The 15,609-nt window shown below is 45.9% G+C and overlaps 1 protein-coding gene and 1 long non-coding RNA gene across 3 annotated transcripts in view; both read left to right on the top strand.

Annotated features, from left to right (window-relative positions):
- Positions 1-15,609, top strand: part of LOC309392436 — a 198,426-nt gene that overhangs the window by 37,109 nt on the left and 145,708 nt on the right. The gene's annotated exons all lie outside the window — the stretch shown is intronic.
- The window catches only part of CLCN2 (chloride voltage-gated channel 2), a 144,199-nt gene continuing 139,243 nt past the window's right edge, over positions 10,654-15,609 (top strand). For both annotated transcript variants that reach the window (XM_081953625.1, XM_081953624.1), the window contains exon 1: positions 10,654-10,787. In XM_081953625.1, coding sequence (XP_081809751.1) covers positions 10,734-10,787 — 54 coding nt within the window. In that variant the 5' untranslated portion in view covers positions 10,654-10,733. The remainder of the gene's footprint in view (positions 10,788-15,609) is intronic.

Here is a 15,609-nt window from a genome sequence, read left to right as displayed (position 1 = left end):
AAGGATTTTCTTCAGAGACCTTCACATTTCTAGGTTCTATCATATCTCAAGACTATCTGGATATCTAAGATCAAAAACGTCATCAAAAAAGCACAACAAAGAATGTTCTTTCTGCGCCAACTCAGGAAGCTCAAACTGCCCAAGGAGCTGCTGATTCAGTTCTACGGAGGAATTATTGAGTCTGTCATCTGCACACCTCCATAACTGTCTGGTTTGGCTCTGCAACCCAACAAGAGAGACACAGACTTTAACGGATAAGTCGTGGACTACTTATATTGTTAGCATGACGGGCAAATTCAGTCTATTTGGTTGGTTGGCAGCTCTCTCACACCATTCCCCCTTCCCCAAATAGGTTAACACTATGCTTAGATGAGGGACGCGGTGGCTCAGTGGCTAAGACGCTGAGCTTGTCAATCAGAAAGGTCGGCAGTTCAACAGTTCAAATCCCTAGTGCCGCATAACGGAGTGACCTCCAGTTACTTGTCCCAGCTTCTGCCAACCTAGCAGTTGGAAAGCATGTAAAAAATGCAAGTAGGAAAATAGGAGCCACCTTTGGTGGGAAGGTAACAGCGTTCTGTGCTCCTTCGGCGTTGAGACATGACCACAGAGACGTCTTTGGACAGCCCTGGCTCTTCGGCTTTGAAACGGAGATGAGCCCCGCCCCCTAGAGCCGGGAACGACTAGCACATATGTGCGAGGGGAACCTTTATCTTTACCTTAGGTTGAGGAACTTTGCTGCATAGGTCAGTCGTGATTATTGTCCTGCTTGTGGCCAGCACGTTAGTGAGTGCAAATAATGCAAGAGACAGACCTTTGAATTCCACACTGAGCACTGTAATTTTAGAGAATAATTAGGTTGGCTTCGCAAGCATGCTAGGACCTGTATCTGGATAAACACTGTAAAACGCAATTGCTGTGCTCATAGGATCGACTGTGCTCAAAGATTCCATAATAAGGTTTAGCACAAAGACGTTGTCAATCAGGTGACATTCCTACAATATGTGGAAATTTCCCAAGCTCTTTTAAGCCCAGTTGAAAGAGCTGTGAGAACCCACCCTTCGTGCATGAGGTCATTGGGGCATAATTCATTCTGAATTTATTGTGAGAATAAAGTTGTAGCAATAGAAGATAAGCCCTGTAGCTCTTTGATTGACGTGTGGGGTCCTTGGGCTCTCTGAGCTTGGCGGTTTTCTTGCAGACGTTTCATTACCCGATTAGGTAACATCATCAGCGCATCAGTAATGAAGCGTCTGAGAGAAAACCGTCAAGTTCACCCAGGATCCCAAAATTACAGTTTTTACTGTAGTGATCTTCTCCTTTAGCATAACCTCTTAAGACTGAGGGAGATTTAATAGTATCTCTCTCACTTCCTCAAAGGACCAGTGGTTTTTTTTGTTTATCATAACAGGGACGGAGGAGACAGAATGGGACATAAATTGTTTCAGGTTGGACTTACGCAAAACGTTGTGCTTATTTATTGAATGTTAGTGTTCTGCCCGAGGCTTCTCAAAAGCACAAAGCAGACTCCTCGTCTCGATAAAACCCCTTTTATTTAGTTTAAAATGAATTCTTCTCCAGCATAGTCACGGCCAACAGTCTTTCATGAGATTTCACAACTACAGACTTGGAGAGGTGCCAGGCCAATATCTTCCAAACGCCACTCTGTAGCAGCAATTACTTGGCAAGAAGTCAGGAACAGATCTTCACCCTAATGAATTGAACTCCTGCAAACTCCACTCCCCTTTTGCTCCTCTTTTATTCCCTATGGGAGGGACCATTCACCGTCCACCTGTGCCTTTACTCCCAAGTCAGCCCTTGTTCCTTAGCTGTTCCCTTCTCCTGGCAGCTCTGCGCATGCGCACACTGGGATCAGGCTCCAGCTGTTCTTCTGCCTCACTGATGTCCAACTTCGAAGGCAGCTGATTACTGTCAGACGGCCCTGGCCCCATCTCTGCCTCCGACACAGAGCCCTCATCAGAGCCTTCCCCAGACTCCAGGACTGGCCCAGGTTCATCCCCAACCTCCTCACTGTCCGAATCTGATGCCAGATCCACTGGCCGCTGGTGGGCCACAACTGTTAAGTTTGTCAACAGGACCACATCACCCAAATTTTGATCATATGACCCTGGGAAATGGTCTTAAACCAAGGAGCGGTTACAGCAGCAGTTTGAATGTTCTGGATCTGCAAATATTTAAATAGGCCGCTTTGAACAATAGTCTTAAAAACTCCTAACCAAGGTTCACACTAACCAAGCTAACCACCAAGTGTGGGAACTAGGAATTTTTTTTGGGGGGGGGGGTGTTGCTTAACTAATTCAGCATGTTATGTGAAGCCATCCGCCACAAGGCTGAAAAAGCTACATCAAAATCAGCTAATAGCTGCAATGAGAAAAGCCATTTAAGGGTGGATTTTGTACATCTGAAAGACCCAGTGCAGCTGCCCCAAACTGGAACCGCAATCAGTATCACAGGACAATAACATTCTTCTCCACAAGAGCTGTGAGATCAAAGAATTCCTTCAACATAGCGGATAATCAATTTAAGGAGCTAAGATTTAGTCATGATCAGATAAGGACTCCTGTGTCTCTCGTGGAATTTATGATTTGTGTTCTGCCCTCTTTCGGTCTTCTCATGACAGCAAAGTTACTTCCCCCCCCAAAAAAAAAATATTTTTAAGATGTTAATAATGAAAGCCAAGGGGTGGCGTGGAAAAAAATGAAGACGGCAATTAAATACAAGGGAGATTAAATGAATGAATGACAATAAAACATATGAACAACGGCTGCAGGAACTGGGCATGTCTAGTTTAATGAAAAGAAGGACTAGGGGAGACATGATAGCAGTCTTCCAGTATCTCAGGGGTTTCCACAAAGAAGAGGGAGTCAAACTATTCTCCAAAGCACCCAAAGGTAGAACAAGAAGCAATGGGTGGAAACTAATCAAGGATAGAAGCAACTTAGAACTAAGGAGAAATTTCCTGACAGTTAGAACAATTAATCAGTGGAACAACTTGCCTCCAGAAGTTGTGAATACCCCAACCCTGGAAGTCTTTAAGATATTGGATAGCCATTTTTCTGAAGTAGTGTTGGGTTTCCTGCCTAGGCAGGGGATTGGACTAGAAGACCTCCAAGGTCCCTTCCAACTCTGTTATTCTATTCTATTCTATTCTATTCTATTCTATTCTATTCTATTCTATTCTATTCTATTCTATTCTATTCTATACAGGTAGTCCTTGACTTACGACCACAATTGAGCTCAGAATTTCTGTTGCTAAATAAGACATTTGTTAGGTGAGTTTTGCCCCGTTTTATAATCTGTAAAACCCGTTGCTCTTGGTGCATGACTCCTGGCATGTTTCTTGAGGTTAACCCAGCCTTTAAAATAAAGCTGTGTCTTTAATTCAAGAATTGGCATTTGTCATTCTCTCTTTTGTACTATCACGTTTCTAGATCTCTGTTTTTATTGTGTTGCCTTTGAAACCATTGCACAACACCTAGAAAAGGTGTTTTTACAGACATCTGGCACATAGGAATATGCCAAGGACGTCACTGTTGTCCATCTTGTAGTAGGTAGACAGGAAGAGGCTGGGGAAAAAAAGAGCTTGTTTGACAAGAAGTCAGGATGATTGTGAGGTGGCAACGGAGAAAAACAGGACCTCTTTGGGGCCATCTGGTGTTGCAGCCCAACTCATATAGATCTGCTCGTTGAAGCCTGTTAAAAATATCCCTAATGGGGGAAGAAGAGAGGGATAGGAGAGAAGGTAGGGGGGAAAGAGGAGGAGAGAAAGAAGGAGTGGAAAGGGGAGAGAGGAGAAGGCAAGAGGAAGGGGAAGTAGAGAAGGACAACAGAGGGAAGAAAGGAGGTAGGGAGGAGGAGAATAGAGGGAGAAGAAAGTGATGGATAGGGTACAAATATGGTGTATGGAGAGCAGAAGTGCCAATAATAGTCTTTGGTGGTTGATGGTAAGACTGTCATAAATATGAATCAGTTGCCAAGCATCGATGGTGCGACTGTGGGGATTCTGCTGTGGTCAGAAGTGTGAACAACGGTCATAACTCACTTTTTTTCCAGTGCCGCTGTAACTTTGAACTGTTGCAATGAACTGTTGTTAAGTCAAGGACGACATGTATATCCAGCAACCCATTTTAGAACAGCCAATGAAGATGCTTACATGGTGGATAGTGCCTACAAGCAATGGATGGAAACTCATCCATTGCTTCTTGTCCTGCCCTCAGGTGCCTTGGAGAATAGCTTGACTCCCTCTTCTTTGTGGCAACCTCTGAGATATTGGAACACTGCTATCATGTCTCCCCTTGTCCTTCTTTTCATTAAACTAGACATAACCAGTTCCAGCAACCGTTCTTGATATATTTTGGCCTCTAGTTCCCTAATCATTTTTGTTGCTCTTCTCTGCACTCTTTCTAGAGTCTCCACATCTTTTTTTACATTGTGGTGACCAAAACTGAATACAATATTCTAAGCACGGCCTTATCAAGGCATTATAAAGTGGTAGATAAAGAATAGAATAGAATAGAATAGAATAGAATAGAATACTTTATTGGCCAAGTGTGATTGGACACACAAGGAATTTGTCTTTCGTGCATATGCTCTCAGTGTACATAAGGAGAATAAAATACAGTCATCAAGAATCAAAAGATACAACACTTAGTGATAGTCAAGGTTACTAATAAGCTATCAAATTGTATTAGGAAATAAATAAAAACAATATAAATTGAAAGATACAAGCAACATGGTTATAGTCATAAGTGGGGAGAGATAGATACTAGGAAGGAAGAATAATAGTAATACAGTTTTAGTAAATTATTGACAGTGTTGTGGGAATTAGTTGTTTAGCATAGTGATGGCATTTGGGGAAAAAACTGTTCTCGTCTCCAGTTATTCTGATATGCAGTTTTCGTCGTTTTGAAGATAGGAATTAAAATAATTTATGTCCAGGATACGAGGAGTCTGTAGATATTTTCACAGTCCTCTTTTTGACTCGTGCAGTGTACAGGTCCTCAATGGAAGGCAGGTTGGCAGTAATTGTTTTTTTCTGCAGTTCTAATTATCCTCTGCAGTCTGTGTCTGTCTTGTTGGGTTGTAGAGCCAAACCAGACAGTTATGGAGGTGCAAATGAGAGTCTCAATAATTCCTTGGTAGAATTGTTATCAGCAGCTCCTTGGGCAGTTTGAGCTTCCTGAGCTGCTGCAGAAAGAACATTTTTGTTGTGCTTTTTTGATGATGTCTTTGATGTTTGGTGTCCATTTAAAGTCTTGAGATATGATAGAACCTAGAAACCTAGACATTAAAAACTAAAGTCCACACATCCTAAAATTGTCAAGGTGAAGACCCCTGGTCCAAACCCCTGTGTCTATCACACAGGTAAGCTTCTGTCTAACGTTGTCTAAGGTTTTCTGAATGCTTAGAAAGATAGAATCTCATCCTCAACAAGCAAAGAGGCTTTTAACCTTGAAACAATCATTTTCTTGTTATTTTGGGGAGAGGGAGAAATAGAAAGAGGAAAAAAGGAGACTGCCCTGAATTCTGCAAAGAAGGATTAGATAAATATGTATGATTAATTATTAACTTTTTCTTTAATGGATTAACCTTCCCCAAGGAAAACCACTAGCGTTCAACTTAAGCAAATCAGCCCAATCTTTTAATAGTTTTATTGCAACAGTGTCATAATTCGTATGGGTGAAAGAGAGGAAGAAAGAGAGAGAATGAAGAGTGGCCTTCACAGAAAACATGTATTTAATTTTATTTACTAATAAGTAACACATTTTTCCAGTTTTTCCAGTTGCAATGTATGGCTGTGAAGGTTGGACCATAAGAAAGACTGAGCACCAAAGGATGGAGGCCTTTGAACTCTGGTGCTGGAGAAGACTCCTGTGAGTCCCTTGGACTGCAAGGCGATCAAACCAGTCAGTCCTAGAGGAGATCAACCCTGACTGCTCTTTGGAAGGCCAGATCCTGAAGATGAAACTCAAATGCTTTAGCCACCTAATGAGAAGGAAGGACTCCCTGGAGAAGAGCAAAATGCTGGGAAAGATTGAGGGCAAGAGAAGAAGGGGACGACAGAGAATGAGGTGGCTGGATGGAGTCCCCGAAGCAGTATGCATGAGCTTAAATGGACTCCAGAGGATGGGAGAGGACAGGAAGGCCTGGAGAAACGTTGTCCATGGGTTTGCGATGGGTTGGACACGACTTCGCAACGAACAACAACCACAAAACACATTTATGAAATGGATCTAGTCAAAATAAACAGATGCAATAGTTATTGTATTTAAGCAATCCGCTATTAATCAGCTGCCTTAATTAATTTATTCATGAATAACCCATTCAATCAATGGAACAAGAACAAATAAAGTGACACATTTGCAAAACATGTGCCATTATTAGGAACACGGGTTGGTGTGTTCGGTTTAGTTTTAGCTTATTGTTTCCGCAGCTACGTATGTTTTCATAGCACACATAAAAAGGGTCACTGAGTTCATTTGGGTAACATGCTGAGTTTCCTTAGAATTCACTTTGGTTATTTTTTTTTTTAAGGCTTAGCATGTTGCATGAATTCAGCCTGTCAGATTAGTTCAACTACTGTGCAAATCCAGAAAAATGCATTCCTTCCCTAATCAAGTTAATCCAATTTGGCTTAGTTTATTATAGGTAGGCCTCAACTTACAACCCCCAAATGAGCCCAAAATTTATGTTGCTAAGTGAGACACTTGCTAAGTGAGTTTGTGCCCCATTTTACGACCTTTCTTGCCACAGTTGCTAAGCGAATCATTGCAGTTGTTCATTTAGGAACATGGTTGTTAAATGAATCTGGCTTCCCCATTGACTTGGTCGCAAAAGGGGCCCCCTGTAATCCCGGGACACTGCAACAGTCATAATTATGAGTCAGTTGTCAAGTGGCTGACTTTTGATCACATGACCATGGGGATGCTGCAATGGGCGCCAGTGTGAAAAAAGGTCATAAGTCACTTTTTTCAGTGCTAATCCCGAAATAGCAATAGCACTTAGACTTATATACCGCTTTGCAGTGCTTTTACAGCCCTCTCTAAGCGATTTACAGATTCAGCCAATTGTCCCCAACAATCTGGGTCCTCATTTTACCGACCTCGGAAGGACGGAAGGTTGAGTCAACCTTGAGTCGGTCAGAATCGAACTGCTGGCATTTGGAAGTCAGTAGAATTAGGTTGCAATACTGCATTCTAACTACTGTGCCCTGTTGTAAATCGAAGACTATCTGTATTGTCTGAATCCAGAATATGTATATATTTTTTTAAAAAAACATAGTTTCTTTCCACCCAACGCACTCTGGCTTGTGAAGCCTGGTGTATCCTGGTTTATGGTTGAGCACAACCTGTCAAGGAAGCCTGTGCTAAACCATTATCAAGTTTGTGTAATAAGTAAAAGGCAGAGCTGAACTTTGCTACCAACCAGGAATAGGGAAGGAGAGGCAGGATTAAATTCCAGTTTTCTGAAATGTTTCCAGCTCAGCAGGACTTAAAATTCTAAACGAGGAACAATTCTGTTTCCTTCCTTTATTTAGAGGGAACAGGTGAGAGCCCCCCACTCCCTCCCCACCAATCCATGATGCAAGATGGTTGCCTGAGTTGAATTCACATAACATGCTAATGTAGCATAAAACAAGAGTCGGGGAAGTTGGCAGTTCAGTGTTTTGTTCATGTGAAGCTAAATTTATCAGGGCACAGCCTGCCACCGTGTTAGCTGTGTTTATTAATCCTATAGGTCAGTGGTGGTGAACCTTTTTCTCCTCGGATGCCAAAGGCATGAAGGCATGCTATCGCACATGCTCACCCCCTCCCCCAAAAAACGGCTCAACACACAAACCGGAAGTTCGGAAACAGACTTCCAGGTTGCCTGTAGGGCCGTTTTTCTCCCTCTGGAGCAGTGGTTCTCAACTTGTGGGTCGGGACCCCGTGGGGATCGAACGACCCTTTCACAGGGGTCGCCTAAGACCATCGGAAAACACATATTTTCGATGGTCTTAGGAACTGAGACACCAATTTTATGGTTGGGGGTCTCCACAACATGAGGAACTGTATTTAAGGGTCGCGGCATTGGGAAGGTTGAGAACCACTGCTCCGGAAGCTTTAAGAGGCTTCTCTGAAGTCTCTGGAGGGTGAAAAACTGCCCAATGCGCAAACCGGAAGTCCGTTCCCGAACTTCCAGGTTGTCCGTTGGGCCGTTTTTCGCCCTCCGGAAGCTTTAGGAGGCTTCCCTGAAGTCTCTGGAGGGTGAAAAACTGCCCAATGTGCAAACCGGAAGTCCGTTCCCGTTTGCGCGTTGGGCTGTTTTTCGCCCTCCGGAGACTTCAGGGAAGTCTCCTGAGGGCGAAAAACAGCCAAAAATCAAGGCCGAAAACAAGCTGGCCAGCGCACGCATGCCTGCTGGAGCTGACAGGGCAATGCCTCCCATGCCCTCAGCAATGGCTCTGCATGCCATCTGTGGCACGTGTGCCATAGGTTCGCCATTACGGCTGTAGGTTGTGTGAACTGAAGTTTATATGTTTAGGTTCCTCGCTTCTGCTGGGAAACACTAAATACAAACCAGGGTTAGAGAGAAGATGAGAGTTTTGCTGAACAGATTCTTCCCCACGCTGAGCCAAACCAAATTAACCGCATGATGGTTTAGTGCAACGTGTGAACCCAGCCAAATGGTGTCACTACCATAAATTGTGCCTTGTTGGAACCAGCCTACAGGCACTCAACTTTACGACCGCAATTGAGCCCAACATTTATGTTGGTAAGGGAGACATTTGTTAAGTGAGTTTTGCCCCATTTTTACGACCTTCCTTGCCTCAGTTGTTATGTGAACCACTGCAGTTGTAAAGTTAGTAACACAGTCGTTAAGTGAATCTGGCTTCGCCATTGATTTTGATTGCCAAGTCACAAAAGAGGATCAGACGGTCCCAGGACATTCCGACTGTCATAAATATGAGTCAGTTGCCAAGTTTCCGAATTTTGATCGTGTGGCCCCTGGGGATGCTGCAATGGTCATAAGTGTGAAAAACAATCCTAGGTTACTTTTCTCAGTGCCGTTGTTAACTTTGGACGGTCACTAAGTGAACTGGTTGTAAATCAAGGATTACCTGCATTCTGCTGGGTTCAATAAGCCACGATCAGGTAAACAATGACTGGGTAATGCCCAAACTCAATTTCCCTCTCCATGGTTGAACTTCAGCAATGGGGGCAGTCAGGGGTGGGTTCCTGCCAGTTCTAACCTCTTCTCTAGAAGAGGTTCCACAAATCTACCGTGGCGTTTAGAACCGGTTCAAGCTCCCTCCCCCTGCCCGTCCGCACCACGCTTGCCCCTGCTCATTGATTGGCTGGCTCACCAATTGCCCCGCCTGCCTCTAAGAGTCCTATCTAAACCTTAAAGTCTTAAAGCTGTCAAGTTTGAACACCCCTGGGTTTTTTTTTTTTTCTAAAGGGTTAGGGGTGCAAGGGTCTTGTAACTTGATAGCTTTAAGACTTGCACACTTCAATGCCAGAGTTCCTGAGCCAACATGACTGGAGGAGGAATTCTGGGAGTTGAAGTCCACAAGTCTTAAAGCTGTCAAGTTTGAACACCCCTGGAGTTTTTTTACCTAAAGGGTTAGGGGTGCAAGGGTCTTGTAACTTGACAGCTTTAAGACTTGCGTGCTTCAAATGCCAGAGTTTCTGAGCCAACATTTTGGTTGCTAAGCAAGAGCGTTGTTAAGTGAGTTTCACCACATTTTACAAGTTGGCCACGTCCACCTGGTCACATGGCCACCAAGCCACTCCCACAAAGCAGGCCACACCTACAGAAGAGGTTTTAAAAATTTTTGAAACACACCACTGGTGCAGGTAGTCCTTGACTTATGACCACCATCAAGTCCCAACATTTCCGTTGTTAAGTGAAACATTGGTTCAGTGAACTTTGCCCCATTTTATGACCTTTCCTCCCCCAGTTGCTAAACCAATCACCGCAGTTGATAAGTTGGCAACACGAACTTAAATGAATCTGGCTCCCACTGTCTTTGCTTGTCAGAGAGACGGTCGCAAAAGGGGATCGGGAGACCTTGGGACACGGCAACCGTCATAAAATGTGAACCGCTTGCCAAGCATCTGAATTTCGACCACCTGATCAAATGGGGAGGCTCCAAACAAGGTTGCACGTGTGAAAAAATGGTCATCAGTCCCTTTATTTTCCAGCGCTGTGCCACTTTGAGCAGGTCACTAAATGAACTGTTGTAAATCGAGGACTGTGTCCGTCTGTTTTGTGTGTGTGGTCGAGGACTGCGTGTGTGTACATATGTGTATGTGGTAAGGGGGTTCGACGTGTTGTGTGAACGAGACCTCGCGTGTACACGCTTGATCGAGGCATTTAGTCCGGACAGTCCAGCTTAGCTGATGCTCTCGGTTCGGTTCGGGGGAGAACGCGCGAGTCGGTAGCCCGTCCGCCAAGCCTCCTCCGGACGGACCGTCCGGCCTCCGCTTCTCCCACCACTGCAGAGCCCCGGGGGCAGCAGAGGCGGAGCGGCGGGGCTGGCGGGACCTCCCTCCGGCCTGATCCGGCAAGCCAGTCCCGTCCCGCCCCGTCCCGTCCCGCCCCTGCCCGCCCGGGGGCGGTGGGGAGGCGGAGGCAAGCGAGGAACCCCGGCCGAAGGGAGGGAAGCGCCGGTAGGGCTGCCCGGAGGGACCCGCTGGCCGCCAACGGAGACGCCGGAGCAAGCGGCCGGGATGGCGGCGGACGGCGGCCTGGAGCAGCGGGCGCTGCAGTACGAGCAGACTTTGGTGAGTGGCCTCTGCGCCAGCCTGCGCCGCGGGACGGGCTCCTGGGTGCCAGAGAGACTCTGGCCATGGGCAGAGTGCCTCTCCTCAATTCCCCTCCCTCTCCATCTGGAAGGCTCCTCCTGGGACCCGGCCGCGCTGGGGAGGCTTTTTAAAGAGGGAGCAAGAGGAAAAGCAGGCAGCCTCTGAGCATGTGAAGAGGGCTTGGTTGCAAAAGTTGAGTCGGGTCCAGGCGTGCCGCCGCTTCTCAATACTTTTAAGCAAGAGTTATCCCGGCCCCACCGGGCATGAGGGAGGGGGGTCTCTATCGCTTTTGGCCGCAAAAGGGACGTTCACCTCGTCTTTCTCAGCCCTCTGGCATCGCTTCCCCCTTTTCATCCATCTCAATCAATCAATCAGAATAGAGCCGGATGGGACCTTTAAGATCTTCTAGTCCAGCCCCCTGTTCAAACAGAAGAACCTATACCATTTCGGACAACTGTTCAGTCTCTTCTTAAAAGCCTCTGAGGCACCCACAACTTCTGGAGGCAACTTCTGTTCCACTGGTTAATTGTCCTCATTGTTAGGAAGTTTCTCCTTAATTCCAGGCTGCTTCTCTCCTTGGTTAGTTTCCATCCATTGTTTCTTGTCTTGCCTTCTGGTGCTTTGGAAAATGAGTTGGAACCCCCCCCCTTTCTTTGGGGCAGCCCCTCAAGTACTGGAAGGCTGCTATCCTGTCCCCCCACCCCCCCAGTCCTTCTTTTCTCTACATTAGCCAACCCCAAATCCTGCAACCATTCTTCATGCGTTGTAGTCTCCGCTTTCGTATATTTTCTCTTTTATTTAGATAGTTGCATCTCTGGCGCATCAGCTCAAAGTGTCCCGGAGAGAAATGGGTGCAAGATAGAGAGAATTGGGATTTTTCTTCCTAAGAAGTTGATGGCGAAAGTTTTACAGCTAACTGGCGGTGGATTGCTAGGGCAAATCTCGGTTCACCCCTGTCAGATTGCATTGCTGTGGGAGGCTGTCCCCAAAGCGGGGGGGGGGGGGGAGACCCAACAGGTGCACTGAAGTCCTTGTAGCTTCCCCTGTTGGACAAGCCAGCTGGTTAATTGCACGGTGGGAATCTCCACAGATTTTTGGCTTCCCCAGACACCAAATGGAGCAGGCTAGGCTCTACATAGGTGCTGCTTGTAGCATTTGGACTCGGCCAAGCAAAAGGAGAAGGGGAAATGTTTGGGGTGCAGCCCAAGTAGGGTTTCCTAATCTGAGTGAGGAGGGACGCGGTGGCTCAGTGGCTAAGATGCTGAGCTTGTCGATCAGAAAGGTCAGCAGTTCGGCGGTTCGAATCCCTAGCGCTACATAACGGAGTGAGCTCCCGTTACTTGTCCCAGCTTCTGCCAACCTAGAAGTTCGAAAGCATGTAAAAATGCAAGTAGAAAAATAGGGACCACCTCATTCACAAAGAAACAAACTTTGTGGACTTCCAGAAGCGTAGAATTCAACCCGCCAGAATTCCCAGCGGTGACCATATACATCAGGTAGATAGGAAGGTCTTCTTTTAGATTTTTTAAATCCTGCCTTTATTATTTGGATAAATAACTCAAGGTGGCTAACATACCTAAATGTTCCTTTTTCCCCCTCCTATTTTATTCACAACAACAACCCTGTGAGGTGGGATGGGCAGAGAGAGAGAAAGTGACAGGCTCAAAGTCACCCAGCTGGCTTTCGTGCCTAAGGTGGGCCTAGAACTCTCGCTCTCCTAGTGATTGGGCCAGGGTCACCCAGGCAACTTTCGTGCCTAAGGCAAGACTAGAACTCGGGGCCTCTTGGCGATTGGCCCAAAGTCACCCAGTCGGCTTTCATGGCTAAGGTGGGGCTTGAACTCACAGTCTCCTGGTTTTTATTTTTTATCTTTTCTTTTATGTACACTAAGAGCATATGCACCAAGACAAATTCCTTGTGTGTCCAATCACACTTGGCCAATGAAGAATTCTATTCTATTCTATTCTATTCTATTCTATTCCATTCCATTCCATTCTATTCTATTCCATTCAATTCAGCCTGGTGCTGAATTAGCATACAGTTTTTACGTTATAACCCAACCAATCCACTTTGAAATAGTCTAGAAATAAGCAAACATCATTAAAAAGAGCACAAATATAGCGGTCTGGCCAACTTCACGTTAGATCTGTAGTTAAAATGACATGTAAGAGGCCCAACTTCATTGGTGAGGTTGGTATGCTCATAAAGTTCATGCAACGATAGATAAAACTTTTTTTTTTTTTGCTCTTATCTGTCTCTCTGGGACTTGGCACGATCTTGAGCTACGCCTTTCTTATACAGTGGGAACACTTGGTTTGAATAAGGGGGTCTGTGATGTTGAATTTGATGCCAGCCTTGGCAAACCATGAGGGAAAGGATGGATTGTGCCATGGGATCTCATAGAAGGGGATTTGCAATAGGAAAAAGCTATAAAACAGTCACTCAGTAGCACTGATAATGTTATCTAGTTGGGTAATGAAACGTCTCCAGGCAAAAAAAAAATCAAGCTCAAAGAACACCATGGCCTCTTTTCATTCGATGTGAGCTACAGATAATCTCATCTATTGGAACCAATGGAAGAGATTATCTGTAGCCCACATCGAATAATGGAGTCCATGGTGGTCTCTGACGTTGATTTTTTTCCCCTCCCTGCAGACGTTTCATTACCAAACTAGATAACATCATCAGTGTGAACGAGCGTGGGGTTTGCTCCCTGTTTAAAGACAGTAGCTTGCTCTGCCGGTGTTGGTGGAGGTGTGGTCCCCCCCCCCCCCAGATAAGCAGGGATTAATACCAGACAAACAATGAGGCAGAAAGCAGATTGGTAGATTATATCTACCAAGGAGAAAATCATATCGAGTCATGGTGGCGCAGTGGTTAGAGTGCAGCACTGCAGGCTACTTCTGCTGCCTGCCGGCCACCTGCAATTTGGGAGTTCAAATCTCACCAGGCTCAAGGTTGACTCAGCCTCCCATCCTTCGGAGGTGGGTAAAAGGAGGACCCGGATTGTTGGGGGCAAATAGGCTGACTCTGTAAACCGCTTAGAGAGGGCTGTAAAGTACTGTGAAGGGGTATATAAAGTCTAAGCGCTATTGCTATTGCTATCTCTGTCAACGCCAGCAGGGCAAGATATAAATAGGGGCAAGCCCCACATTCTGTAGCACTGATGATGTTACCTAGTTGGGTAATGAAACGTATGCAAGCAAACCACCAAGCTCAGAGAGCACTAGAGAATTTGTGCTAGGAGAACCCCTTAAAAAAACCATGTTGCCAAGTCAGGAAATTTTGGATTACTGCAGCCAGAAATAAAGATGTTTGGGATATGGTGGTTTTAGGTTTCCTCCTGAGCATCATGCACATACCCACATACCCCGACTCATGTTCTTACCACATGCTTAAATACACTCAGCTGAAACCCTAAGCCTGTGATGGCACATGCCTATGGCACATGTGCCATGCCAACTCTGATGGCATGTGAGCCATTGCCCTAGTTTAGCTTTGATGCGCAGGCGTGCACACCTCCCACCGGCCATCTGGTCCTTGGGTCTCTGCTGTGCATGTGGGGGGGGGTAGGGCGCGTGCAGGGGGTGCACACATGCACGGGGGTGGGACACATGCGGGGGGCACGCACGCATGCATGGGGACATGCACGCATGCACGGGGGCATGGCTTGTGGAGGTGCCACGCACATTGAATTTTGGGGGCTTTGGCACACGGTCCGGAAAAGGTTAGCCATCCCTGCTCTATTCAGATCGATTCCCACATAACCCCATGTTTGGTGAGTTTTAATCTTAAATTTGTTTGTGCACCCCTGCGAGTGGCTTAATGTGTTGTGTGAACCCAGCCACTTTACTAGATGATGCAGTGTATTATATAAACCCTGATAGCGGGTTAAATGCAGTGTGAGATTGACACTAATTCGTGTCGTTGCATATTGAGGAAGGAGAGGCGAATAGAATTGGCCAGGGATGGTGCAGAGACATAAGGCAGAAATCTTCTACCCGAGAGATCTGTGCAAAAGCTTTCCAAGTAGCCTAAAGAAATCCTGCTAATTTACCTCTGAGAATGGTTGTTCCTTCTAATGTTATTTGAACTGGCAGCTTACACAGGGTCAGGTGTAGAGAGAAGGGCAAGGAGACCACCAAGAGATCCCAAGAGCTGCAGACTAGATTGAGAAACCAGAAAAATGATCCAAAGACAAGGAATCTCCAAATTGAGCAACTTGAAGACCAATGGACTTCAGCTCCCAGAATTCCTCCAAACCCATGGTCCTCCCCTCCCCTACTTGTGTTTGTTTGAGAGGTTCAGCAGAAAATTTCTTTTCCCCCCCGACTTTGATTTTTAAGAAGAGCTACTTAAGAAGGTGCAGGAACTGGACATGGTTAGTCTAGTGAAGAGAAGGATCAGGGGAGACGTGATAGCAGTCTTCCAATATCTCAGGGACTGCCACAAAGAAGAGGGAGTCAAACTATTCTCCAAGGCATCTGAAGGCCACACAAGGAATAATGGATGGGTACTGATGAAGGAGAGATTCAACCTGGAAATAAGGAGAAATCTTCTGACCGTGAGACCCATCAACCGATGGAACAGAAGTTGCCTTCGGAAGTTGTGGGAGCTTCATCACTGGAGGCTTTCAAGAAGAGACTGGACTGCCGTCTGTCAGAAATGGTGCAGGGTCTCCTGCTTGGGTGAGGGGTGGGGGGAGGATGGACTAGATGACCTACAAGGTGTCTTCCAACTCTGTTATTCTATATTTTATATTCAATTGCACCCTGTCATTTTCCAAGTTGGGGCTGTCCTA

The sequence above is a fragment of the Natrix helvetica genome (genome assembly GCF_964273705.1).
Source record: "Natrix helvetica genome assembly, chromosome: 5".
NCBI classification, from domain to species: Eukaryota; Metazoa; Chordata; class Lepidosauria; order Squamata; family Natricidae; genus Natrix; species Natrix helvetica.
The sequence above is the reverse complement of the archived record's forward strand: the minus strand, read 5'-3'. Positions and strand labels throughout refer to the sequence as shown.